We start from the raw sequence: 25371 nt of genomic DNA, 5'->3' as shown, positions 1-25371 counted from the left end.
TGAATTGTTTGGTTAAGGGCCACACTGGACACTACCTTAGGTATAAATTTAGGGCTTGTCCTTAGAGAAACCCTGTCAGGATGGAAAATGATAAAAGGTTTCACAGCCATGAATGCCTGTAACTCTGAGACTCGTCTAGCGGAAGTAATTGCTAGGAGCAGAGCTGTTTTCTAAGATAAGAATTTTCTATCAGCTGCAGAGGCTGGTTCAAACGGAGGCAGTGTGAGTTTTTCCAAGACATAGTTGAGGTCCAGTGCAGGTATTAGTGCTCTCCTTGGAGGTCTTATGTTTTTGGCCCCTCTGAGGTACTGTCTTAGTAATGGATGAGAAAAATAGGTGGTTCTGTACTGTAATGAGCTGAAATGGCCGAGGCATGAATTTTAATTGATGAAAAGGAAAGGCTTTTATCCAGCATCTCAGTTAAGTATGGCAAAATCTGAGGAATATTTGGAACAGTCGTGTCAATACCTTGTGCATGGTTCCAAGCACAGAATCTCTTCCATTTTTCTGCATAAGATTTTCTGGTGCTAGGCCTCCAAAATAACATGCATCACTGCTTTAGAGAGAGGTGTGTCTTGAATGGCTACATTATTCGCCATGCTGCCAGGTTTAAGGTCCTGAGTTGGCTGTGCAGTATCACACTGTCTTGTTGGGTCAATAAGTGAGGAATTTGGGGTAATGTCCAAGCTGGGCATTGAGACAAGCTCTTTAGGAATGGGTACCAATGCTGGTGGGGCCAGTCTGGGGCAATCAGCATCATTTTTGGCTTCTCTTGTCTGACCTTGAGGAGTACCTTGGGGAGGAGAGGCAGAGGAGGAAAAGCATATACTTTTAGGTTTTTCCAGCTGAAAGATAGAGCATCCACTTTTCATGCTTGCTTGTGATAAGTCCTTGTGCAGAATCTCTGTAGTTGGCAGTTGGAGGGGAAGCAAATAGGTCTATGTCCGGGCACCCCCCAGTTCCTTGTTAACATGCTGAAGACTTGTGGATCCAATTGCCACTCGTGGGGATCCATTAGGTTTCTGCTTAGTTCGTCTGTCAGAGTATTTATCCTTCCTGGCAGGAATTGTGCTTGCAGATGTACTTCGTAAGTCAGTGCTGTGTCCTACAAGTTCATGGCTAGTCTGCAGAGGGGGTAGGAATGCATGCCCCCCTGCTTGTTTATGTACCACATGACTGTAGTATTGTTCATCTTTATCAGTAGTTGCCCTGGATGAAGTATATCCTTGAAGGCTGCCAGGGCATTCTGAACAGCTAGCATCTCTTTTTGATTGATATGCAGATGCATTTGACTTGCGGGCCATGTGCCCTGAATACATCTTCCTGCCATATGGGCCCCCAGGCGTAATCTGATGCATCTGTTGTCAATGTCTGCCTGGCTGTGGGTAAGGTGAATGGCTGTCCCATGTTGAGGTGACAGGTTTTTGCCCATCGAAACTCCTGTTGCAGGCAGGGAATGAGGGTAATTATTGTTTCCAGGCTGTGGCAATGTTGAGTCCAAACACTTTTTAGATACCATTGAAGTTTCCTCATATGCAGTCTTGCATATGGAATTAGTAGTATGCAGGATACCATGAAGCCCAAAGCCTGCAGAATTTTTCTTGCAGATAACTGTGTCTTTGTTGCCAACATTTTGAAATAAGTAGTCAGTTGTCTGTGTTTGTCTGGCGTGAGATAAGCCATCTGGGTAGTTGTATTTAAGCTTGCACCCAGGAATATTATCTCTTGAGAGGGTACGAGTTTTGATTTCTTTTCGTTTACTGTGTACCCTAGACCTGTCAGTAAACTTTTTACAAATGCCAGATGCTGTAGTAGAATGTCCTTGTTCTCTGCTTGAATAAGGCAGTCGTCCAAGTAAGGATATATTTGTATTCCTCTTTGTCTGCAAAATGCAATTACTGGTGCCAGGCATTTTGTGAAGACCTTGGGCGCAGTAGACAAGCCAAAGGGCAGTGCAGAGAATTGGTAGTGCATTGAGCCAGCTATAAATCTGAGGTATCTTCTGCATGATTGTCTGATTGGGACATGCAGGTATGCCTATTTTAGGTCTAAAGTCACAAGCCAAGCTTTCTTGCCCAGCATGGGCAGCAGCTGCTGCAGAGTTAACATTTTGAATTTTGGAATATCCAGGTATGTGTTTAGGATAGACAGGTCCAGTATTGGTCTCCAGGCTTTGTCCTTTCTGGGTACCAAGAATAGCCTTGAGTAAAATCCTTGTCCCTGCTCTTGCTGTGGTACTTTTAATTTAGGTTGTTTTTTTTACACCATTTTTTGTTAAAAGTAGTAATAAAGTTTCCCTCTTATATCAAGGGTTCTTTTGATTTTTTTGGAAAAACTGAGAGATACGAGATGGGAAGAGGGCATGTATTTCTTGGTATTAGATGGGGTAAGCCTGTACACGAACATCCAACAAGGATTTGGAATGGAGGCTTTAGATCACTTTCTAGGAGACAATCCTAGAACATATCTTTTTTTTGTTTGACGAATATTTTTGAATTTGATAATAGCCTGTATAAACAAACACAGGGAACAGCCATGGGGGTGGCTTTCGCCCCCATGTATGCTAACCTCTTCATGGGCCTAGCGGAAAGTACTCACATTTATAGGAGTAATTTTTATAAAACATATGTCAAGAAGTATTTTAGATTCATTGACTATCTTATTTTCATTTGTAAGGGTGGACAAAATGAGGTACAGTCTTTTATAAAATACTTAAACGAAAACAGATTTTTTATGAGATATGATGGTCTACAACAAGGAAGATCAGTGAATTATTTGGACATTTCTTTAGAAGGTTTGGATAGTGGGATTATTAAAATCAGGATATATAGGAAGTCTGAATAACCAAACTATATGCTACATGCTTCTAGTTGTCATCCTGAGCATACCCTGGCTTCTATTCCCTACCGAGAGATTTTTAAGAATTAGTAGATTATGCAGTGATGAACAAGAATGTGAACTGGAAACCAAAAGGGCAGCAATAATGTTTTTGAAAAGGGGTTATGACAAAAATTTAGTTAGAGATAGTTACAGCAAAATAATGAAAAACAAAAAGAGTGTTGGTTTAGAATCCTTAGTAGATAAAAACAAGAAAATATATTATTCTGTTACGCAAAATAATCTTTTTTACGTTTCAAAAAATATTCTATTTTCAGTTAGACAGGAAAAATTATTAAGAGATTATTGTAATGTAGTTATAAAGCAGGTAGTCCCCCTTAGAGATGTTAAGCTAAGATTTTCTTATCAGAGGAGACGCAACCTCAAAGACTTTTTGGTACATGGGACTTTTAAGAAACCAGTGGAAAATAGAGCAAAGAAAGTGGTAATACCAGGTACTAAACCTTGTGGAAGTTGTACTATTTGTAAATATGTAGTAGGGACTTTTAATATAATCAATGGAAAAAAAATTCATATACAAGGTTCCTTTTCATGTAAAAGTTTAAGTGTGACTTATGGGGTCTATATCAAAATCATGAAAGACAGAAACCGCAAATACAAATAAGTCGACACGTAAAGAGTGAACTACCAGAAGAGCGAACCACCTAGTGAGTGAAAACCAAAACATCGTACGAATTTCCCTAACCAACAGCGCCATGCAGGTATACCTAAACTAAGCACAAAAGAGGGCTGCACCCCCCCCCCCTACTTAAATATACCAACTCTGAGATTGCACTACAGTGGGGGAAAGGGTTTATTCCCTTTATCCCCAGAATCACACTGCTGGCCAAACGAATCCGTTTGATGTTTTGCCTTTCACTCAATAGGTGGTTCGCTCTTCTGGTAGTTCACTCTTTACTTGTCGACATATTTGTATTCGCGGTTTCCATCTTTCGTGATTTTGATATAGACCCGATTTATGCACTTAGGTGCCCTTGTGAGAGTTATTACATAGGAAAATGCAAAAAAGTCTAGGTGAATGAGTTAAGGAACATATTAGGGATGCTAAAAACAATTAGACCAATAAAAGAACATTTTAGTAAGTTCACCATGGTAGTCTGAATGGTTTACAAGTGACAGTCTTGGAGCAAATTAAATCAGATTTTTTGAGTATATTTTAATATTTAAAATTTCAAGTTGACAGTAAGATATCTAACTGTAGCATATATATATATATATATATATATATATATATATATATATCTACAGGTTCCTATCAGTTTGTCGAAACTTCAGCAGTTAGAACACCATATGTTCGAACTGTGAAATTCGAAAACGGATTATCGTGAAGCCACAGAACACCGAATTCTTTCTCAGGGAAATAATTTGGTGGGCCGTTTCTGTGGCTTCGCGATTTTCAGCACTGTGGTGGAAAGTTACGGGTCGGGTTCAGGCAAGTGTGTTATTGTGCAGACGTTAGGGTTAGAGCGCGGGTTAGGTGAGTTAGGGTTAGGGTGTGGGTGAGGTGGGTGCGCGATAGTGACAGACTTTAGGGTTAGGGCGGGATAGGTGAGTTAGGGTGTGGGTCAGGTGAGTGTGCAATAGTGACTGACCTTAGGGTTAGGGTTTGGGTTAAGGTAAGTGGATAGATAGTAGTGTTTGCACAGTTTAGTGTAGGGTTAGATGTAGGATTTTAAGTGTGTGTGTGTGTGTGTTTGTGGATCGCTGTTGTTTTGGTGTGCTTGTGTTGTGTGTGTTTCTTGGAACAGCTATTTTTTTTCCCTGGGAAAAAAATCGCTTTTCTAAGCCTTTGATGGTTTTGCACTTCGAGGTCAGAAGTTCAAACATATGGTGTTCGAACTTCTGCCGTTTCGATGAACTGATCTAGACCCATATATACAGTAAAGATAGCAGGAAGAAAGGTCTAACGTATGCGGAGATTCATATGATGCATGGACATAGCCATATATTCATAAGATGTGATTTGAGAGCATTTTTGAAATGTGTGCTAGTGGGGGCAGAGGTCAGAGAAGGGGGGAGGTTATTCCAGGATCTTGCTATGGCATGAGAAAAAAAGAGCTTTCCCTGAGTTGTTGTTAGCTTTAGAGATGCAGAGGAGGGATTTCTCAGTAGATCGGAGAGGACGATTAGTTCTGTATGGAGAAAGTAACTGGCTTAGTGCTGGGTTTTTTTCAGGATGTCTAGCAATATTAAAGGCAATGACTAGCTGGTGATAATTGAGTAGCTTGGGAAGTTCTAACCATTGTAGTTCCTTTAGAGATTGACAATCATTGGTTCTGAAGGTGGAGCTGCTAGCAAACTTGGCAATTTTATTGTAACATGATTCAAGTCTGGTGAGATCAAGTTTTCTGACTTGGGTAAGAATTGGCACTGCATACATTAGAGTGAAGAATAGATGGGTTTGGGCTAGAGTGATCTGTGGCTGTTCTGAGAGGAATTGTTTAGGCCTATATAGGGTTCCCATTTTTTGTGGACCTTTTTTATGGTTTGTGAGATATGGACAAAGAGTAGGTTATTGTCAATTTCTATACCGAGGAGTTTGGTATGGTCAGAGGGAGATATGATGGTACCATTTTTGGAAGAGATTGAAAAGGATAGGGGGGGAAGGTATAGATTTGTTGGGGGTGAAAAGTAGCAATTTTGTCTTATTGGGGTTTAGGATTAGTTGGATACAAGTAATCCAACTTTCTACAGAAATGAAGGATTTTTGTGTGAGTTGTTGTAGATTGGAAAGTGATGGAGAGGAGCAGAGCAGATAGATAAGAGTCGAATCATCAGCATACTGTATAAGGGAGGCATAGTGTGTGGAGATGTGCAGATTGTTGGTAAAAATGGAGAAGAGTAGTGGGGCTAAAACTGAGCCTTGTGGTACACTTATCGTAGTTGGGAATAAAGGAGACTGTATGCCTTGCCATTGAACTGATTCCTGTCCATGTGACGTATAGCTTTTAAACCAGGCAAAAGGGGAAGGGGCAAAGGATGGGGGCCAAAGGATAAGGAGGCCAAAGAGTCTAGAAATTTGAGGTGTGAGACCATATCAAATGCTTTTGAGAGATCTAAAAATTGCAGAAACAAAATTATTGTTATTTCTGTGAAGGTTGACCTGGTTGGTGAAAGAGAGGAGAACAGTTGTTGTGCTGTGATTTTGCCGGAAGCCATATTGTGTGTAGGAGAGAAGATTGTGTATGTTTAGGAATTTCATGACTTTAGAGTGAATACATTTCTCAAGCAGTTTAGATAAGGGCGATGGAATGGCAATAGGATGGTAGTTTGAGAACTCATAAGAATAGCCTCCTTTACGAAGTGGTATACTATATGAAACTTTCCAGAGTTGGAGGATGTAGGCTTCCTGTATGGAGTGGTTGATGAGGATAGAAACTAGGTAAGATAGAGATTCAGCAGCAATTTTTAGGAAGTTGGCTGGAAGACTGTCAGCTACAAGGGTGGTTGGCTTTACTTTTAGGAGGAGTTTTTTAATAGTGGAAGTGGGAACTGGTGAGAGAGCAAAGGAGAGGATATTGTCAGTGAATTTGGTAGGCATATGTGTATGGTTGTTATTGGATACTTGGGAGGATAGCGTTAGGATTGATTCTGTAAAATAGTGATTACAAAGGGAAGCCATGTCTTTGGTATTGTCTGAGGAGGGGGCTGGAGTGGTAATTTTTCCTGGTTTTAGAAGAGAGTTGACAGCATGCCAAAACTTTGGGGGGGGGGGGTATTGAGTGTTTGTTTTGGACCACAAGGAAATTGTTTTTTTTTGTCTAGTTTGGTTTGTTTCTTGGCCTGATGTCAAAGTTGTTGGAAATTTTGTATGGCTAAGCTAATGTTATCCATTTTCCAGATTTTCCAAGCTTTCTCGCTAGACTTTAGTAAGGCTCTTGTGTCCTTACTCAGCCATGGTGCATAGTTTGCCTTGTCTCTGATTTTTCTAATGGGTGCAACTTTGTTGAGGACATTTGAGAGTACTATTAAAGTATTCGATGGCATGGTCTAAACCTTAGTAGTGGTTTCTGGTTAGTTTGTTTTAGAGTAGAGTTTAGCTCCTGGATGTTTAGTTTCTGATCATCTCTAGCTTGTCTCACGGTTATGGGCTGGGGTATGTTGGTGTGTTTGTGTAGGAGAAAAGTGGGGAGATGGTCACTGAGACATTTGGTAGACAACCTGTCTGGTAGTTTTGTTTGGGGCAATTGACTAATGTCCAATCTAAAATGGATTGTTTATGGGGTTTTTTTTAATCAACTCCAGTAGGTATTTGAATCACTTATGAAAAACCAAAGAGATTAATATGATTAGTGGGGTTGTTAGAATTACAGGCTATCCATTTGGTGTTTAGATCTCCTAGTAAGATAGTTTCTTGCTGCAGACTCTCTGAGGTCCACTGTGATATTTCCTCAATAGTAGGGGAGTTGTTTCCTGGGGGAATATAACAGCAACGAATATTAATTTCTTTGTTACTGTAAGTATAGAATTGTACCCAAGATTTTGGCATTTTGAAACTTGTGAAGTGGGATTTTTAGAGGTTTCATTTTGAGGTTATTTTTAAAAAAAACTGAAATTCCGCCATCCTTCTTGCCTACTCTATCTAGTCTTAAGATATTATACCCTGGTGGGAGGATTTCTTCATTTTGCATGTTGGGTTTTAGCCAGGTCTCAGTGCCATTCCTTCATCTGCAGAACAGTGCTTAAATTAGACTTTGGAACAAAAGGTATAAATCATGCAACACTTAGATACTTCTCTTTCTGGCAATCTGGTTCTTTTAGTAGGAGTAAGAAGAGGCAGCTGTATAAACAGAACACAGTAAAACAACTCCATTTACAATCCCAATGGAATGGAAAGAATAAGGGAGTTACCAAATATCTTGTTTTGCGAATTTTCTTCTGAACTGAAAATTTTAAAATGTGATGAGTAAGCTGAGGAGTCAGAGGGACAAATTCCTAAAGAAAATATTGACAGACGTGACTGAAATCCAACATGAGTGCAGTACAGAAGGTGAAATGTATGACAGAGAAAAATAGCTAACCCTTTTTTTTTGATAATTAGGGGATATTTGTGCTTTAAGTGAAGAGAAACAGTGGGTACAGTGTTAGACAGAAAATGTATTGATGCGAAGGGTGGAAGACGAAGCCATATTCAAAGAGAATTACTGGTAGGCACATGTGACAAGTTAGGAAATATCTGGAAAAGTTGCTCAAGAAAAGCAGGAATGAACAGTGGCAGGAATAAAGAATAGAAAGGGACAGGTGATGAAATGGAAAGGGGCATTAATGTTTTACACAACTCTATGTGTTATTGTATGACCAAGAAGAAGAACAGAGGATAGAGATCGGGAACACGGATGGAGGCAATACGACACAAGAAAAGAATGCTGGGTAATGCCAGGCAAAGAAATTATTATAGAGCAGGTAAGAACATTAATAAGAGAGACTGAAGGTTAGGAAGGCTGTGGGTCCAGATGGATGCCTACTGAATTTCTTAAATAAGTGGACACCTGGGCAAAAATTATAGTCATAGAATGGAATAAGGAAGGGGATGAGGAAGAATGCCAAAAGTAAATGGAGTTAGCTAGACTAGTGATCCTACCCAATGAGTAATGAGGCAGTGGTAACCCAAGGAATTATAAACCAGTTTTGTTGCCCAATATGTCTGTCAAGAATATGGCCAAGGTTTTGGTGGACAGATTCCATACAGAACTGCTCCAGCTGGTGCATGTGGGGCAGGGAACTTGTAAGGGTCAAAGCACAGATAACTGGTAGACAATAAAGGGTGACGATCAGTAGGTTGAAGTAGGTTAGGTCGAACCCATTTTAGTCTAAGTCTGGAGGCCGAATGGGGACAATGTCAAACCTGACATTGTCAAAGTATGAATCTCGACCCATGTTAAAGCCCATTCCGAGGTTTACAGCGAGTCGTATTTCGACAATGTCGGAATTCGACACTGTCGGTTTCATGGAAAGGGGCCGATTATCCTATCATTCGATGGAGTCAGGTTTGACCTTCTAATGGTAAAGCAGGCAATAACATATTTCATGAAATGGCTGAAAAGGAGGGGCACTGGGGTGGAACTGATCCTGGATGACATCCAAAAAGCCTCAGATTCTTTAGGCTGCTCCAGGCAAACTGTGAGGACAAATGGGAGCTCTCCCTCATTGCCTGTCATCTGAATTTATGGAAGAAAATCCCAGAACATTGTGAAACATGTCCTCTCATGTTTCAAGGGGTGGGGTGTGAAGGAAATGCTTTTTCTCCTGTATATGTGGTGGATGGGGACCTAATAAAGTTGATAGCTTCATCTTTGAATGTATGGTGTATACAATATTTTTGTGTTACAATTTAGCATCTTGAATACAGTACAGTGAAGCAAAAGCATTATCTTTGAGGTCACAGGTGGCCAATTTGCTTGTGGAAAACAGAAGCCATGTTATTCCTTGAAGCTAGCTAGGGTAATAAATCAAGAAATCTTGCTGACACTGGTCATGTTTTTAAGTTTTGGGCAGAATTCAGGACAAATGGTATTCTAATATTGGAATCAGCATTTGGATTGCTATAGACTTCCCGACTTCTTGTGTTATAATGTTTTTGAGTATTTATAAGTCACTTTGAATTGTATGGTTTTTTAAGTTGTGCAGCTGAGTGTGAATGACAGGTGATGACTAAACAGGATATAAAAAAACTTTTGTTCTATTACTATTAGGGATGGATTATCCCTGCTGGGTCACAGACTGAAAGAGTTGGGTTGTTTTTAAGTAAATGTGTTACACTGACAAGTATTTTGCTTGTTTTTGTACAGTTAATGACTAATCACTTCTAACAGCAAATTACATACGTCAATGAAGTCATTTTGTTGACAATTGATTGCCTAAACTTCAACAGTATTTAATCTCAGAATATCATCTGCAGAACTTGCACAGTTTAGGTTAGGCAAACAGTATACTAATATAATAAAGATGGAGAACAGCAGGGCTTGGGAGGAGGAAGCTCATAAAATTCCAAAAGAAAATGTTCCATTATTTGAGTTACCATGTTCTCCTGTGAAAATTGTGCTGTTTAGGCAAAATGAGAAAGTATAGTTGTGTAACATCTTACCATAAAAGTAGATGTCCTACTTCTATCTATTACAGTATTCTTTACTCTTAAGATATACTGCCAAAGGCAGCCTAACATCTGGCCAGCATACCAAAGCCTTTATACCTTCCAGGTGTCGTACATCAGATTTACGTCCTATGTGCAAGGTATAAGGTACATATGTGATGTTTGGACACCTAATCCTCAGAATTGAAGAGCCCCAGGAGAACCGGAGCAACGCAAGAGAAACAATATGCACATCCAAGAAAGGAATCGGGAGAGAAGGATGGGAAAGGGATCCAGTGGCCAGAACAAGGGCAAGAGAAAATAACAGGGGGCAGGAGGAAGGGACAGAATAGTGCAACAGTGAGAAGTAGGACATCTACTGTTATGGTACAGAAATCGCACAGCTGTAATATGTCCTTCCGTATCACTGCTTCAGTATTCTTCACTCTTGAGAGAGTAAAAAAGCTACTAAAAAGTACGGCAGGAAGAAGGCAGAGAAAATCCCTCCACAAACCCATGAAGGATAGTTTTGGCAAATCCTGACCTGGTCCTGAAAATGACACCCAACTTGTAATGTTTGGTAAAAGTGTGAACAGAAGACCAGCTAGCACCTTTCAAGATGGATCTACTATCCAGACCCTTGAAACAAGCATCAGAAGAGGCTACTGCCCTGCTAGAATGAGCATGAACATTGCTCGCCATGAAAAGAACAGAAAGAAATGGCCTTAAAAATCCAGCAAATAGCTTGCTTAGTTAGACATTGCCAAATGTCCTGGCATGAAAGGAAACAATAAGTTGCTCAGATTTTCTAATACATTTTGTTTTATCCAAGTAATATCTGAGATGTCTATGTAAATCCAAGGTGTGTAGTACCCTCTCACTGGAAGTCTGTGGAGAAGGAAAAACAAGAGGGAAGATAAACGGACTGAAGTAAGAACAAATTAGTATCCACCCTGGGCATAAGAGAAGGACTGGCATGAACAGGCACCCTGTCCTTATGAAAAAACAAAAAGGAGAAACAAAAATTTGTCTTGGGTCTTGCATAACTTTGCCCTTATCCTGCAGGGTTTTATAAAATTCTACAGCAGCAATGCCAAAAACATTCTGGTTGTCTAAGGGAGAATCTAAATGTTTGGCCTTAATGTCTTCAGTTAAGGCCTGAAGGCACAACCAGGAATGTCTCCTCATAAAAGAACTTGATGCAACTGCCTTAGAAGAGATCAGCTGTGTCATAGCTTCATTTAATGGAATTTAATTACCTAAGAGGCAGAACTCAGAAGTGAAAGAGCAGAAGTCTTACTGTCCGAATCCGGCATATCAGTCAACCAGCCCCCCTCCTCCTGCTGAGAGAGGAGAGACAGGACATACCTAGTCACGTGGGTCTAATAATTAATGACCCTGAAAGCCAAAGTAGCAGAAGTATACACTTTTCCCATACCTCTCCATAGCACAGCTGTCCTTGTCAGAAAGAAAGGGCCTGGAAGAGGAAAGCAGTTAGGATGACTTATCTGTGGACAAGAAGACAACAGCAGGATCAGATGAAGGAATTTTACAACAGTATTTATGATCCTCATGGACTATTTAAAATCTGTCTTGCTTCCTAGGGGCCAGAGGCTGAGAGTCAGGAGCCTGAGAAACTGCTGTAAATGTGTCCCAAATGGCATCTAAGACAGGAGTGACTGCAGAAGGTCTGGGGGAATCCATTTGCAAGAGTCCATAAAATCTCTTTTGAACCACTGAAACTTGGGAACAGTCCCACTTAAAGTATTCCATCATACGGTGCACTATGTCCCCAAAAGATAATTCCTCAAAAGGAGAGTCATGGGACAAAGAATCTTCATCAGACCCCAGGGCCAAAGGAGAATGCATCTGCGAAGAATATGCTTAGGATTCTTCACCAGAATCCAGTTCTTCATCAGAAGGATCATAATACCAAAGTCTCTTAGATGGGGTGGAAGTTGCAACAGCAGATACCACACTTATGAGGGTTGCAGAGACATAAGGGCATTAAATAGCCTCTGAATAATGTCCTGACACTCTTTATGAGGATCCTTAGCCACAGTAGCCACATGTTTGGTATTCTGTTTCTTTTTTTAAAGGAACATCTGCCTTGACAAATCTAGGAGGTTCAGATTCCTGCCTAAATTTGATGAGGGCACCAGGCACCTCTTACCTAACTAAATTTGGGGAATCCTCCTAGGAAGTTCAGCTATAATCAGCTGTGGCTTCCCATTTATGTCTGTAACACATGTATGCACAACTTTAGTGAACATGCAAACCGGCAGGTCTGTGTCAGCCTCAGATGGTTCTCGGGTTCCTCATCCAGCTTAAGGGATATGTCCAGTGGAGGCTGGACAGTAGCAGGCTCAGTACATGTTTAACTATTTTCTTAAGTGGCAGATGAACTTCGGGGAAGGTGGATTTGGCTATGGTACCCTGACTCAATAACTTCAATGCTTTTCCAAATAAATAGAAAGCCACGACAGATAGCTGTGGAGTGTCTTAGGGATAAGCGCGTAACAAATATACACAGAGTATGGTCACGTGTAGCATCCAGACAAAAAGGCACTTCTTGCATCTATCTTTATGGTGAATCTGCCTCCCACACTCACATTTTCCCTTCCCAGATTACATGAAAACAAACTACGAGGTGGAAAAAAAAAAAGGAAGGAATACTAGTGGATCCCTTACCTTTAGAAGGCTAGGAGGATGAACCAGCTCAGTGAACAGCATACAGACTGAATTCAGAGACAGTGTTCAGACTGGTGGCAAAGAAGTTCTGAAGATTAGGCATCTGTACATCACATAAGTGCCTTAGACCTTGCATATAGAACATCCAATGCCTAGAAGGTGTAAAGTCTTCGGTATGCTGTTTGGAAGTTAGGATATCCTGCCCAGGATACCCTAAGAGTAAAGAATTCTACAGTAGTGATAAGGAAGGATATCTACTTCAGGAGCTCTTGGGAAAGGCTAAAACTGCTTAAATTTCAAATTGGGTTACCAAATTCAAAGGCATGTTTCAGGTTAATAAATAGGGCTCCAAGCAGCTTGCTTTTCGCCACAACTTCCTAGACACCATTTTCCATTGTAAATACAGCTGTTTGGGTGCTGGAAGCATTTCTGAAGCCACACTGTCTATTAGTAAGTTATATCTGGATATGTACTCCATAAGTTGGTCATACAACAGCTTCCCCGGGATTTTGAAGAGAGCTCATAGTATTGCTACAGACTAGTAATACACTGCGTTTTTTTGATAACTGGTTTTAGGGATGAGTACTATATCTATATGTTTTCAGCTATAAGGTATGATATTTAGATGTTGATGTTAAAATGCAAATACTGGTGAGCAGTTTTGATATCTAATGTGATACCGGTTTCAGAAACTTAAGAGTACAAATGTGAGTGATTAACAGATTTGTTTTTGTCTATGTTAGCTAAAGGTGCTCTTATATGCTAAGAAGTTAATTTTCTGAAAAAGAATGGTGGCAAAGCTAATCAATGACACTGTTTTTCTTGAAGTGTTTTCTGAGGAGTAAAGATTATGGTGCATCATATGCATTTCTGGTATAGATGTCAGGTTCTTTACTGAGTTTAGGAGGTTCTTCTTTACTAGTCTACTCTGATTCTTGTCCTTGGGCTGCTGTTGCAGTTTTTACGCACCTGCTGGCTTCTAACATTAAATAAGGCTGCTTTTCCCAAGTTTGCTATAATGTGGTCTGGCTGGTAAAATTTGTCTCACTAGTGTGATCTGCCTACCAGCTGTGACAACTTCTAGCTTTCTGTTTTAGAGGTTTCTTGACTTCTTTCTTTCTTATTTTGCCTTTGTTGAGTTGCATTTTCACTGGTGTCTCATGTAGAAAAAAACTCCATAAAGCTAAAAAACAACAAGAGAAAATGTTACAAACAAATGATGTTTTAGCATTTCCATAGTTAAATACCTTGTCTCACAATGCTTTACAGCCACAATTTCATTTTTTGGGGGGACATAATAATCCTCACATAGTTTAAACGCATAAATTACAAAATGCAAGGTTTTTGTCAAAGACATATAGATTAGGTTCATAGGTTAAGTTGACTTTTTTTTACTAAGTATTAGGTGTGTGGCAGACTGGTGGATGGGCTTGCTTTGGGCTTTTAAGGTTACTACAACCTTCCTCGAGAACATTTTTGGTGTAATATTTAATTTGTCACTACTCAGGCTTCCAAAAAAAATAAATAGATACACTGTGCATTCTCTTGTAAAACTGGGATCCATTAACAGTCATACCTCAAGACTGAATTGACTAGGGACATCTGCTAAACAAAATGTTAGGCCATGGACTGAAACCCATCTTCTGCAAATTTTAATTCATCTGTGTTAATGCTGCAACAGTTATATTACTATTGCTGTGGGGAGCATATTCACACCAGTGTGCATTACAGTTGAGAAAATAGTGACAGTCATAAGTGAAACGACTAGCTACTGGCTGGTAACTTGTGAAATCTGTGCATGTGGTTATTTTTACAGGTAATTCACAAAGATGGAGTTCCACTGCTTACCTATCAGAAATGCAGGGCCTGATACAACGGGTCCCAGTCATGACTGGTCTTACACATACGTAAGCTACATGTCTACCTAGGGCACCCTTTGGCTAGGATCACTTTTCAGATTTATTTAAGCAGAGAAATGCTGCATTTATTTGCTTTAAGTAAACATCCTGCAGCACCCATGATCAAAATAGCCACAACTGTGGTGCTCTATGAGGGAGATGCTGTGTACCTACCTGTCCTGAAAGTTTCCAGGCTTTCCACTAAATCCCATCCTTGATCTACACAACAAATTTAATTTGTTGTATAAACTATGGGTGGGACGGCAAGGAATGGAAAGCGGGCAAATTTTAAACATGGAAGTGGTTGTAATGGCCATGTTTGAGCAATTCACAATTATTCAAAGGGTAAGGTGAGCACTTTTTATCTTTTTGCAATCCAAACTAGATATTACAGCTAGTGGAGAGCTTTGCAATAAGTCTATTATTGTGCACCTGGCTGTTAATGCTTGGTTTGTATAAAATGGAACATAACTTACTGTGGCTACTATCTTATTTTTTTTTTTTATTACAGTTAGGCATCTGTTCCTATAAACGCTGGGCATGGCTGAGACTGTCTATAAATGAACATGACTCACTCTGCAGTTGTTTGCTTATTATTCTGGATTTGCAAGACTAATGTGATTTGTATGAAGCAAGTTGGATAGTTTGTTGTATCTACTATACAAAAAACAGACATTACCGTAGTCATCAGTTTTAATATTTTTATCTCAAACTTCCACGTTGTACACAGTCTCACCCCTTTTTACTTTAAACTGTCAGTATGGCACTGCTGAGTTATGGTGCATTTCCATATTACAAGTTGGAATACTTTTACTGAAATACTTCTTTGAAACATGTTGTAATACTTTAATGTTGCTACTATTTGTGCAAAACCAAGCTGAAATACATTACTGTGGTGGTTATTACTTTTTTTTAATCAAATTCGGGCTTCTGGGTGTTCACAGTTAACAAAATGGTTACAGCTGCTGAGTGGGTGTACTATCTGTCAAATAAAGCCCCAACCCTTTTGTCATTTGCTTCATTTACACAGTCAATCTGGCTTAGGAGAACTATTGTATATTTATGTAAAGTATGATGAAATATTTTACTATAACCATTTTTTAAATAACAGTCAGAATTAGAGGTGTACACAGTTAAAGGTGCTATAAATGATGGGTATAGAGGCTGTGGATAAAAGTGATTTACAGTACTGATTTATGATCACTTTTAAATATCCACTGATCTGGCTTGGGAGGAGCAGCATTACACAATGTACTGCATTTGAAATTCTGTACAACACAATTAGCTTATGTTTGTGTATGTATCTGGGGTTGATGGTTTTGCAGTGGGGAGACCATAATTTCTTTCACCTTGCATCAGAGGCAGACATTAGTACTGTACCCAATGCATACGAGTACCACTGCCATCCTAGAGAGCTTGATTTTCTGGTTGAGTTATTGGCCATGGTGCCATTTGTGTGGTGTCTGCATATCATCCATGTAGCTAAGTGGTTTTTAGCAAAGTATTCTAATTTTCTCTAGCACCGCAGTTAACTTGAGATCCTTCAATCTGCTTGTGTGTGTGTGTGTGTGTGTGTGTGTGTGTGTGTGTGAGAGAGAGAGAGAAAGAAAAGCACCACTGTTTTACCTGTGGACACACAATACTGGCAGGTACACACATTAATGTTTACAAGTTAAGAAAACAACAAGCAGTTTTTCAAAATGAGGCATAAAATGCATCACGGAAAAATTAAACTGAGAATTTTGGAGTCAAGCAGCCCCCACACTGCTGACTACATAAAATGAATTTTGATAGAGGCTTTACATAGAGGTCCCATCTGCAACCTTTGCCCTGGGCTTCGCTTAGTCTAAAACTGGTCCTACTCAGAAGTGTGACAGACTGTCTCTACAGTTTATGTCGGGACTGCAGTTAACATGGTCATTATTCCTTTACTTTTCTTCCCAAACAACCTCAGAGTTTTGCACAGAAGGTCTCTATGGCTTACCTAGGGAAGTATACAATAAGAGAAAATTTGTAAAAAAAACAAAAAAAAAAATACTGTGATCATTATTTTTCACCTTCCTAACAAACATCAGATGTTTACACAAGTGTCTATCTTTTGGAAGAGCTAATAGAAGAGAAATGATGCATTCAGTTTATGTATTATGTCTGGCAGCAACAAGCTGAAGTATGAACAGATGGCGGCTGTCTTTTGGGGGTATGGGAGAAAAGACAGACTATGTATAACAGTAACAACTTGAAAAATATGACTGTGGCCATTTGATCTTTCATTTTCATTCCATCAGACAGGAACACAGAAGGTGACTTTGGGTGGGATACGACTTCTGCATCCTTGCAAACATCTGTCTTCAGAGTTGATTCTGAGCTATTTTGCCAGTTTTGAACATTAACCCTTGGACACACCTGTTTTTTTATTGAAAGAAAAAAACCCCACAATTTACTGTTGTTCCTTCATCATGATTTTTGTTCAGGCAATCACTGGATCAAAAGGATGCAAAAAACTCAAAGCATCTAGAAAACCCAGACTTGTGAATAGCTAGTGGCACCCATGCCTTCAGCTAATTCAATTATTTCCTTTATAATTATTGCAGTGTGGTCTTACCCAATTACTGTTTGCTGAAAGGATGGATTTAAAAAGCATCAAAATGATGGAAAAAGGTGTAAATGTACCTCAGGGTATATATAGCCTAAGACATCCATCTTCATTCAATTATTTCTTCCACAATTACAACGTAGTTTTTGCCACTCAAGGTCAGTTGGAAAGACAGAGGAAAAGGCTGAACAGAAAAAGAGATTATAAAAAAAAAAAGAACAAAAAAGTAATCTGGATGTTAAGGCCGGGGGGGGGGGGGGGGGCAATGGGAGGAACCAGTGCAAGACAAGGGTGCCATGGATTCCTTTGCTTCAGACTCAATTTCACGTAAGGCTGGCAATGGTCCAGCACTTCAGAGATTGATTCAAATAGAAAAAAAAAAAACTAATTCTGAAACTGTTGCACCTTTCAAGCGTGTGTGTGTGTGTGTGTGTGTGTCTGTGTGTGTGTCTGTGTGTGTGTGTGTGTGTGTGCGCGTGTGTGTGTGTGTGTGTGAAGATTGCATCCACACACCACTACTTTACATATGTACCACTTCTAAGTGTACTACACCACAGAGTATGGGAAAATATATACTGGAACCATGTCATTATATACTCCCTTTATTAACACTTGTACTTCCACTGCTCAGAGGGATTTAAATCGTCAGTAGAATTTCAATAGCTCCCTCTCTCTACACCAATAGGAGTAGAAAGAGGCCAACATATGCTGCACTCCAATTTACCTTCTGTCCTACTCCTGTGCAATGTCCTATGGGCATGGCCAGCACTCTACAATAAAGGCCCACTCCTACACAACAAAGCATCTTCATGTTTTAGTTGAAGTTCCAACATCCTGAACTAGACACCACTTTCTGCCAGACATGGAACTAGTGAAGGACTCTACCCATAACTATCACACAAGGAAAGACAGACAGCAGTTGTTCCATCCTCCAACAAATGACTGACAGTCACACACTGGTTACCAACAAATGACTGACAGTCACGCACTGGTTACCATCAGCAAAGTCAGATATCATATCATTACGCTAGTGGGCTGGCCTCACAAAGAAATACTACTAACATGCACATTTACCACAACAGTGGTACCATTGATCAATTTCATCTTTCATGAAGTCATTCTTAGACACCTGCTTTATCCTATTCAAGTATGTAGGGGGGAGCCGCAGTCTATATTGGCATGTAATGGGCAAAAGGCACACAGCCAATCCTTGATGGGACAGCAGTCTATATCTTAGGATGTACACAGACATTCACAAAAAGATCACAAACAAACTTAGAGGATTCAAAGATTTTCCTAATGGCATGTCTTTAGAATGCAAGAACTCAGCTAAAATCCAAATGGAAACAGAGATTGAATGAAAAACTCAACAAGAAGGCGCCCCAGCTAAAACCTGAAACACAGAACTAAATGACAGCCAGTGGAACCGCTGGGCCAAACTATATTAATAAAGCACGCTTCAATAACATCTTAATATAAAAATATATCTACCTTCCCAGAGTATGTCCACATACTTTTACGCAGTAAATTGTTAATGGCCTTACCACCCACACACATTCATTTTCTAGGACAGAGCAGAACAAAAGTAGTTTAGTACATATAAATGAAAGAAAGAATGAAAGTTACAGTAGACGACTCCTTATCTGGTCTCGCTGGGACAGGACCTTAGGTTGGATAAACAAATGGCTGGTTAATCAGAAAATGTATACAAAACAGCTTTTATAGGTTATAAATCAGTTAGAATAACAGGATTTGTGTTAGCATGATTTGTTTTTAATGAATATGAAGTCTAAAACTCAAACGTTTATCAGTATGCATCTTTTTTAATGAGTACGAGGACTAAAATTGGTTAAAGAGAGGCCGGATAAGAGGGAGTCTACTGTATATGACCAATCATACACTTCAATAAATATATACTAAACGGAACTTCATTCCCATTAGAACCCCAAATTATTAAATGCGTAAACACGGTGAAGCTACAAGTTGTCACTCTTGCTATCTGTACTGCTCAGTCAAATTTGCCTGCAGAAGTATAATACAAGCTAAGGTATGAAAGATCAGCCATGTCTGCAATCAGGCAAAGGAGATATCTCACTATAACTAAAAGGGTAGGTAGTGTAGCTTGCACATATTGTTAGAAGAAGAATAAAAAAAAAGTAATCTGTTTCATCGTAGTACTCATGCATATTAACAGAGGTAGTACTTTTAACGTTTGAGAAAGCTGTATAACACAAAATTTAAATATGTATTTATTGGCTTATTTCTCAGCTCTGCTACAAACAGTTGAAGTTTGTATACTTTAGCCACCATAAGAAAATATGTAGTCTGTAAACTTCATTATATCTATGTATAAATACCACAAAGTTACTACAGCACAAATAATGCGCCGTTTAAGGTATTCATGCTTGTAAATCTAAAAAAAAAAAGAAAGAAAATAAAGCCTTCCAAAAGGAGGGCAAATAGTGTTAATCCAAAATCTTATTACTTAGTTTGCTAACTTACTTCATATTCTACACAGTATTGCAAGACTTAATTATGCATTACATTCTTAGAGGCAATCATTATTCCAGCTTTTGTTTGCTTCAAGAACATAGCACTGTCTTACTATTTCAAAAGGCATTCATTAGAAGCATAAGAGAAGACTAAACAAAACAGCCCAGCTCTATTCACATAATATATTAGTATTACAATACCTGGTAGTGCTTTTCTGATACGTTATAGATATTTGCCGGTGATAAGTGGATTGAGGACCAGGCCTACTCTGACCTACACCAGGGACCCAGCTAATAGTGGGAGGGGCGTATGTGCCTCTATTGGGCAGTGTGTGCCCACCGTAAAGCCCTGGGTTAATAAGCTACTGGACGGCAGGTGCCTAGTTTCCCATCCTGGGTTACCTGGGATAGCGCTGTTCAGCAAAAGCTGGACATAAAACCAAACATCCTGACAAACATGAACTGAGAATTGCCACACAATGTAGGTTCACTGACAAGACGCAGCATGAAAGTGGATGACATGATAATACGAAGGAGGCTGGACATCCTATGTATCCAACAGATAAGATGGAAGGGCAGTGCAACAAAGCCATTTGGTTTGGGATCCAGAGTCTACTAAGGAGGAGGACAGACTTGAAATGGTGTGGGAATTGTGGTGACAGAGGGGATTCAGACGGCAGTGAGGAATATCATCAGAATTAGTGTCAGACTCATGGTAATCAGAATCTAGTGCAACAGATAGGGCAGTATTCATAATCCTATGCCCCACAGCAGGGTTGTGATAGTCAGGAAAAGAGTGCATGCAGACAGCAGTTGCATGACCTACTAGATAAAGCAGGACAATATGAACTGGTGCTGATAACGGGAGACTTCAATGCACGTATCAGGACAGACAGAACAGGATACGAGGACCACGTGGGTAGGGCAACAGGAATAAAGGAGGCAAGGCCATTCTAGACTTCTGTCTGGCAAATGCCTTGATAGTAGCCAACACATGGTTCAGAAAAAGAGACCGTCACAAAATTATATACAAGAGTCGCCTCGGGTAGACCTCATCCTAGTAAGGAAAGGGCATCAGGGTAGAATCAATTATTGTAAACTCATCCCCAGTGAAACAGTTGGGCCACACCATAAACCACTTACTGCCAGTGGTCAGAGAAGGCTGGTAGATCAGACACCAGGCTGAAGACCTGGAAGATGACTGGAGAGAAAGTGCAACAATTAAAGGAATTACTCATTGTTCTTGCACCCCAAGAAGAGGAGGAAATAGGTAGAGTTGAAGAAGAACTGCAAAGCCTCAAAACAGCATGTGTGAGGACTACAGAACAGATATGTATGCCTGAGCCACGTATGGAAATAAGGTACATAAGAAAAGCTAAGTCTAGGAAGTCATCAAAAGAAAAGAGGAGTGCAAGTAAAAGTGGGAGAAAGAAAAGACCAACCAGGCTAGGAAAGAATACTGGTTGGTTAACAATGAAGCTAAGAAAGGAGTTGCAATAGCAAATAATAGGCATCAGAGGCTGTCAGCTTCTGGAAAGTGAGTCAGTAGGTGGCACAAATAAACTATATCAAGTTGAAAGGCAAAGACAGAAAGATAAAGAAGATAGTCAGACACCCTTCATTAGTGGTGCCAGCAACAACCTGCTCACCAGTCCACAGGACATCAAAGGCAGAGGGAGTATTTACATCAGCTTCTGAATGAAGAAAACCCCACAGAAACTGTATTTCCCCAGACACAGCCACAATGAGAGAAGAGGAGCCCACCCTAAAATAAGTAAGAACAGCACTAATGAAAATGAAGTCAGGGAAACCAGCAGGCTCTGATGAGGAAACAGCAGATATGATAAAGTTGCTGGGTGGGATAGGAAGAGGAATGGCTCCTGAGGGTACTCACAGCAGTGTGGAGAGAAAGGTGTATCTGGATGACTGGAGAATATGCATACTCATGTCAGTGTACAAGAACAAAGGGAACATCCGCAACTGTGGCCTGGAAAAGGTGATTGGTAAACTAACACACAGGGTATGGGAGATGAACAGTTCGGGTCAGTTTTGCTGCATCCTGATTTGAATCCGATGTTTGCAGTGAGACAGATAGTTGAGAAGAAGCTAGATATGAGAATGCGGTGGTTCGAAGTCTGAGGAACATTTGTAGAATTAGTGCAGGCTATGTACAAGAACCCAATGACTCAAGTATGAACAGTGTTTGGTCTCGCACAGGGGTCCCCAGTGAGAGTGAGTGTGCACTAGGGTTCATCTCTGACCCCACTGCTCTTCGCACTGGTGATGGACTACATAAGCAAACAGGTCTGAAGGGACCGATCAACAAAGTTGCTGTATGCAGATGATGTGGCATTACAGGCAGATTCTGAGCAAGAACTTCAGCAAAGGATGGGGGAATGGAATGCAAAACTTAAGGCACATGGGACGAAACTAAGTACAGATAACACAGTGGTAATGGCAGCAAACTGGGGAAAACGGAAGAAGCGGAGAATTGAGATAGAAGGGAAGACACTGGGAGGGGTGGCTGAGAAGAAAAGAAGGCTGAATGAAGAGGTCAAAGCTAGAATCCAAGGGACTGCAGTCAACTTGCATAGACCCTCAGGTGTAGTGAATGACAGAAGAATGGCAAAGAAGCTAAAACGAAAGGTGTACAAGACAGTGGTGCAACCAATACTACTGTATGGTAAGGGTGGTAGGATGCACACTGTGGGACAGACAAAGAAGTGAGGATATAACTGCAGAAGCCACAGTAGCTCCAATTACAGAAAAGATCAAAGAGAACAGATTACGGTGGTTCAGGCACACGTGCATAAAAGCAGAAGGCAATGTTGTGAAGAACATTTGGGACAGATAGGAAGATAAGAGGAAACAAGAACATCCAGCAAAGAGGTGGACAGATTGTGTGAGACAAGATCTGTGACAGTCAGGCATGAGTTTACAGAAGGGAGGAGTGTGGCATTAACTCGAGAGAGATGGGGACAGTTAACACGATGCTTGGAACCCATGTAGAAAAATGGGAAAAAGGGAGTTGATGACTATGTTGACTTGAATGCTGCATACAGTAAGTGCAAGATGTGCTTAGTATAGCCAATTTTAGAACTTTACTTAAGAGTGAGTGGGTTTTCTATCTGCAAACAGTGCTGCAGAGGATTTTGGTCAAACCATAAGCTCAAACTGTATGAATTTAAGCACCATTTACTGAAAAGAGCAGCATCTTCCCGGTTTCATGAAAGACAAGTAAACATGCATAAATGTTACTCTGATATTGTTAATCTTCTTTCCTTTCATCACGTATGGGTATGAGTCAGCCTTGTAGCAAGCTCGCTCTAGCCAAAAAAAACCTCTCGAGCTAAGTGTCTACCCAGAATGCCCTTCTCCCTGTTACTTGAGATCTCGTTTGCCGTGTAGCTGTACAGCCGAGTTTCAGAAGAGCACTCAGCCAAGTACATTTTATTAAGACTTCAGAGCAATAATCTTTGGATATTCTCCTTTGCTCTTCGATAAATAGTTACTCTACCCTTGTTTACTCTGCCTATCTTTACCGTTGGTAACTTTTAAAGTACCATTGTTGGTATGCCCTTTTCCCCTTGTGGTATTTCTTTACCCAAGTTATTTTCTCCTTTTCAGTTTAATCATATCTTCTTAAGACTAATAACAGTGGATTCCAAGGGATAGTTACATGTTTTTTCTCTTGGTTTGTGTTGGTATTTTTATGACTGTGTTTGACTGTTTCTTTCTTATGGTAATTTTCCTGTCATGATGTTAGAAAAGAAGGGAACTTCAGATTTCAAGTTATGTCTCTTCTGTAAACGTCGATTACTTAATAGCAACTTACATGATGATTGTGTGTACTGTTTGGCTGTGGCACATCTTTCTGTACAGTGCTACATTTGTCCGAGTTTCAGCCAGCGCACTCTTAATGAGCGCAAAAATAAATTGTTTTCTGAAAGGAGTACTAAGGTCCCCTTTTTCAGAGGCCATTTCTGTGATGGAGGTCTGAACCCCTGTGATTAAAGGCAAAGAGAGGTCTCACTCGGTCTCCTCTTCACCATCGGGTGATAAGGACAAACCAGTGAAACCAAAAATAGCAAAACTGCCTTCAGAGCAGAGTAGCCTCCTCGGCTCCATCTGTCTCGGTTCCAAGTATGTTGGACACCACCATGGCAGTTCCTATAGCTACCTCAGCTCAGAGTGGTTCCTTGGCACAGAGCATGTTGACACTTTCGACACAGTTGCCAGGCTCGGCACAGACACAGCCTTTGGAACCGATCATCAATCTCACTACCACTTCGGTTCCAGTTGCTACCTCGGCTCCGAGTGGCACCTTGGCACCAACTATTGTATTCACAAGACCAGAATTGACACCTTTAATGCCAGTCTTGAAACTAGAGGCTTCGGGTCCAGCAGTATTGGTACCACGGACCCGTTACTCTCATTCTATAGACCCATTCCTGGGTCAAGGGTATAGTCCTTTTATTGAAGGTCCCGATTCCTCTTCTGCAGTATCCACTAGAGCCACCAGGAACCCTTCCAAACATGATGCGGTGCGTCTTGGGAACCAGCTGTTGACAGCCAGGGGGTTATCCACTTCTTCCAAGACCCATTCACCTGGTGGACCTGGGTTAACTTTTCCTTGGACTCAATCTTATTCTCCTCCTTCGACCCCTTCAGATCTGAAGTCTTCTGCTCCGACACACTTCTTGGAACCCATTACCTCAGTGCCGATCATTTCACTCTTCGGCTCTGACTTCATCCTTTTAGTCCTCAGTCCCTGCACGATCCTTCCTCAATCTGGGGAACAGGTGCTTCGGGCTGGTGTATGGAACCATCCTTCTCCTCCATCCCATCCTCTGTGCTGTTATCCACATCTGCACCAATCCTGCTTGAGGCTCCACCCGTGGGTGCATGTTCGGAGCGGGGTGTGACCCCGGTTCCGAGGTTGTCCTTCTTGGTTCTGGGCTCCCATCCCTCTTCATGCAGACCTGCATTCCGTGTGATGGAGAGGGCTCTTGCTGCTGAGAGCACTCCTATGGTGTTCGATCCACACCTTCCTTCCCCCATACTTTAGCTGTCACAGACCACCACCCCCCCAGGACACCGGGAGGAGAAGCAGGACACCCTGCTTTAGGGAACCAATTCTTCAGAGTCCTCTTCAGAGAATCCTGCTGATGAGCCACCTTGGAAGATGACATGTAAGAGGAGACACATGGACTCGCCCAAGGAGTCCTTGACAGAAGACACGGACTACGATAATGGTGAAGCGCAACATCCTGATGATGTCTCCTTCAGAGATATCCTGGAAATGCTGAAACAGAGAGGTGATTGGAAGTCCAGCAACCCTTCAACTGAGGAGTCCGTGTTCCTGCAGGCTTTCATGCCCGGCCTTCTACCTCTTGGGTGACCCCGCCTGTCAACAAACTTGTCCAGCTCATCGTGCAGTGTGCATGGAAGAACCCCCGATACCACTGAGGCTATTCTCTGGAGACCAGACAAACCCCCCCCCCTTTGAGGACAGCCCACATTGGTACAAAGGGTTGCCAGTTGATGCTATGGTGGTGGCGGCCACAAAGAAGGACTTGGCTGAAGAGAGTCTCACTTTTTATCTGCCCAACAGGGAGTCCTGGGCGGTGGACAGACTAGGAAAATGAGCTTTTGCTTCAGGGACTTTTGCTGTATGATCCCTGAACTATATGGCAGATTTTACGAGTCTCCAAAGGGACTTGATCACTG

At 40.9% G+C, this 25371-nt stretch overlaps 1 protein-coding gene across 1 annotated transcript in view; it reads right to left on the bottom strand.

The window, feature by feature from the left end:
• PARVA (parvin alpha) overlaps nucleotides 1–25371 on the bottom strand; it is a 742770-nt gene that overhangs the window by 273951 nt on the left and 443448 nt on the right. The window contains exons 7-9 of the mRNA XM_044059394.1: nucleotides 24250–24291; nucleotides 18641–18688; nucleotides 15585–15591 (exon numbers count right to left, since the gene is read on the bottom strand). Coding sequence (XP_043915329.1) covers nucleotides 15585–15591; nucleotides 18641–18688; nucleotides 24250–24291 — 97 coding nt within the window. The remainder of the gene's footprint in view (nucleotides 1–15584; nucleotides 15592–18640; nucleotides 18689–24249; nucleotides 24292–25371) is intronic.

Source organism: Protopterus annectens, chromosome 17.part0 (assembly GCF_019279795.1).
Source record: "Protopterus annectens isolate FY-2018-M chromosome 17.part0, PAN1.0, whole genome shotgun sequence".
Taxonomy (NCBI): domain Eukaryota; kingdom Metazoa; phylum Chordata; order Ceratodontiformes; family Protopteridae; genus Protopterus; species Protopterus annectens.
The sequence above is the reverse complement of the archived record's forward strand: the minus strand, read 5'-3'. Positions and strand labels throughout refer to the sequence as shown.